Source organism: Carlito syrichta, unplaced genomic scaffold (genome assembly GCF_000164805.1).
Source record: "Carlito syrichta isolate Samal-C Ts95f unplaced genomic scaffold, Tarsius_syrichta-2.0.1 Scaffold84695, whole genome shotgun sequence".
Classification (NCBI taxonomy): Eukaryota; Metazoa; Chordata; class Mammalia; order Primates; family Tarsiidae; genus Carlito; species Carlito syrichta.
Window position 1 is genome coordinate 56,829 of NW_007028791.1, and position 3,378 is coordinate 60,206.

The 3,378-nt window shown below is 43.9% G+C and overlaps 1 protein-coding gene across 1 annotated transcript in view; it reads right to left on the reverse strand.

Annotated features, from left to right (window-relative positions):
- The window catches only part of NUFIP2 (NUFIP2, FMR1 interacting protein 2), a 33,003-nt gene extending 32,471 nt beyond the window's left edge, over positions 1-532 (reverse strand). Inside the window, exon 1 of the mRNA XM_008056601.2 lies at positions 25-532. Within this exon, the coding sequence (XP_008054792.1) occupies positions 25-301 (277 nt within the window). The 5' untranslated portion in view covers positions 302-532. The remainder of the gene's footprint in view (positions 1-24) is intronic.
- Positions 533-3,378: the final 2,846 nt, after the last annotated feature.

Sequence of the window (3,378 nt, forward strand, 5' to 3'; positions counted from 1 at the left end):
CCCCACCCGTGCTCCCTCCCAGACCTGTTTTCTTCTTCGGCGTTTCCTGGTGCTGCTGGAGGGTGTGTTTCTGCTCATGTTTCAGCGGCTTTGGCTGGGCCTTGGGGCTGCCCTCGGCTCCATGCTGCAGGTATTGGTGAGGCTGCTGGTGATGGTGGTGGTGGTGGTGGTTGTGGCTATGGTTGTAGAAATAATAATGGTGGTGGTGGTGCGGCTGCTGCTGCTGCTGCTGGGGGTGATGGTGCGGGTGGTGGTGGCTGTGATGGTGCTGAGGCTGTGGCTGGCCGGGCTTCTCCTCCATTGAAAGCGGCTGGGACTCCCTGGCTGAGGCTGCGGACTGCTGCACCGTCAGGATCTGAGGCTGCTTCTCAGGACTCACTCAGTATATCTGAGCGCGTCTCGCCAGCGCACTGGTTAACCCAGCGATTCTGCGAGATTGGCAGCTGCGCTCCAGCAATCAGAAGCCACGCTGTGCCGCAGGCCCCGCCCCTAGCCCAAATCCTCTTTCCTGCCCCTTCGCCACTGCCTCCTGGCCAACGCCACTTACCCTATGCAACCTCACAGGGCCGGGCCTTCAACGTCAGCACTATGGCTCTCTCTTCTGTCGCTTTCTCTCCTTCACCACGCAGTCTGCGAACAGCACTTTCTACACTCCTTGCCGGCAAGCAAGCTCATGTCGAGTGTAGCAGATTCCGCTGGCGATTCCACTGGCGTTGGGAGCCATCTGTTGGTTTTGCACCTCCTAGAATCTGGTGGTTTTTTTTTTTTTTTTTTTAATCCTTTTCCGGGTAACCAGAAGGGAAGCTCAATTCCCTTAACCCTGAGACCACTAAAGGGGCAATACAAAAAGAGGAAATAAATACATTTTTAAGAATACAAGAGCTTCACAATCCAGTAGATCATTTTGTATTCTGGATTCATTTTGCTTTGTATTCATATGCTAATCTCTTCCTTTCCACGAAGGGATTATAGGGTTCCACAATGGGGTATCTGTGTAATTTTCTAAAAGGGCACAAAGGGTTTAAATCATTGTTTCTTTGTAGTTGGAGGCAAGGGAGAGCGGGAGGAATGAAAATCTACACTGAAGATTTTTTTTTTTTAATTAAACTCTGCAGGTGAGGTCAACTGTGGAACCAAAATATGTTTTAGAATGTGAAGAGTTTCAAGAGCAAAGGAAGGGGCTTTTTTTTTTTTTTTTAAAGAGCGCTTTAAAAGTTATTAAGTGGGATTTTTTTGTATTTATGGAAAATATTGAAATTTAAAGAAATAGTCTTGGCGTTTTGTAGTGTTGCATTATCACATCGCAGTCTGATTTTTGAAAGCAAATGTTAGAGCCATAATAGTGGTTACTTAAGAAGAGGGTTGTCATGGGGAGGGGCACAGGGATACCCAATGATAATATTTCCCGGGCTAGGTGGTGATTACACATATATTTGCTTTATAATTATTTCTTAAACTGAATATACGGGTGTAATGCACTTTACTCAATGTGCTTTATATTGGGGGATTTTTGAAAATTGTGATTAAAATATTCATAAATAAAATTTACCCTGTAATCCTGCGCTTTGGGAGGCCGAGGTGAGTGGATTGCCTGAGCCCGCGGGTTCGAGACCCGCCTGGGCAACTTGGCGAGACCTCATCTCTACAATAAATCAAAAAATTAGCTGGGTGTGGTAGCGCACGCCTGTAGTTCCAGCTACGTGAAGGATCGCCGGAGCCCAGCAGGTCGATCTCCAGTCTGGGTGACAGTGAGATACCAACTCAAAAAAACCCACAAAAAACATAAAAGCCTCTCTCCAACAGCGAATACCACTGAATCCAAAAAACCACAACCAGACCTTGACATGTTCTATATAATGAGGTTTTGTGTTACTTTGCTAAATGTTAAGAAAGACACTTTAATGCATGTATTTATCCAATTTAAAGAACTAAAGCCTTAGTAATAATATCATATCACGATAAATAAGTCTTTGCCACTGATTAATGTTTCATCTCTTTCCAAACTATTACAGAAGAAATGAAAGTATACATAGAACTTAGGATTATGTTGATAATACTTTCTACTTTTGCTGACTTAGACATTTAGTTGAAAGGTTAGAATTTTTGAATTCTGACTTGTCTTTCTATGTCTTTTATGTTATAGTTGCAGGCAAACCAGAAGCACTTATGCTGAATTCCTGATTTATCACCATTTGCCTGCCTTTGTTTTTCATCTACAGTTGTACTGAATTTAGGAAACTAAAACTCACTCTCAAATACTGTTATTACTATGAATATTGCTTCAGTAGTACATTGCAGTATGGAGACAGGCTTGCAATATAAGAAAAATGCAGAATATTAAATTCTTTTTTAAGAATATTAAATTATATGTATCCTAAAATCATAACCGTGAAGAACATGAATTTAATTTAATTTAATTTATTTATTTATTTATTTTGAGTTGGAGTCCCACTCTGTCGCCCAGACTAGAAGTGCAGTGGCACGCTCCCGGCCTCCGCAGTCTCAACCTGCTGGTCTCCGGTGATCCTTCCGCCTCAGGCTTCCAAGTAACCGGAAGCGCTGCCACGCCCGGCTAGTTTATGATTTATTGTAGAGACGAGGTCTCGCCAAGTTGCACGGGTGGGTCTTGAACCCACGGACTCAGGCAATCCTCTCTCTCCTCTGCCTCCCAAAGTTCTGGGGTTACAGGCTGAGCCACCGAGCCCGGCGGAGAACATGAATTTTAAAAAGAAGAATTGCCAGGTGCAGTGGTTCACACCTGTAATCCTAGCACTTTGGGAGGCTGGGGCAGGAGGATCACTTGAGGCCAGGAGTTTGAGACTAGTCTGGACAACATAGCAAGACCTGTCTCGACAAAAAATCCCAAAGTTAGCTAGGCATGGTGGTGCACACCTTTAGTCCCAGCTACTACGGGGGATGAGGCCAAAATGTCACCTAAGCACAGGAGGTCAAGGCTTCAGTGCACTGGGTAATAGAGTAAGATCTCAACTCAAGACAAATTAATTAATTAATTAAAATAAGAATGGAAATACGACAGTAAAACATATGCCTCTTCTTCATTTTTTATATTAAATATATTTGAGATTTTCATGCATTTGAAATATTCTATTATAATAATGCCATAATACCAACATTCTATGAAAAGAAAATAATTGGATCTACCTATTTCAAGTACATTTTTAATAACATGGAATCTGCATTAAGAAAAACACAAAAAATGCCGGGCTCAGTGGCTCAGCCTGTAATCCTGCGCCTTTGGGAGGCCGAGGTAAGTGGATTGCCTGAGCCCACGGGGTCAAGACCCGCCTGGGCAGTGCGTGCCTGTAGTTCCGGCTACTTGGAAGGCTGAGGCGGAAGGATCACCGGAGTCCAGCAGGT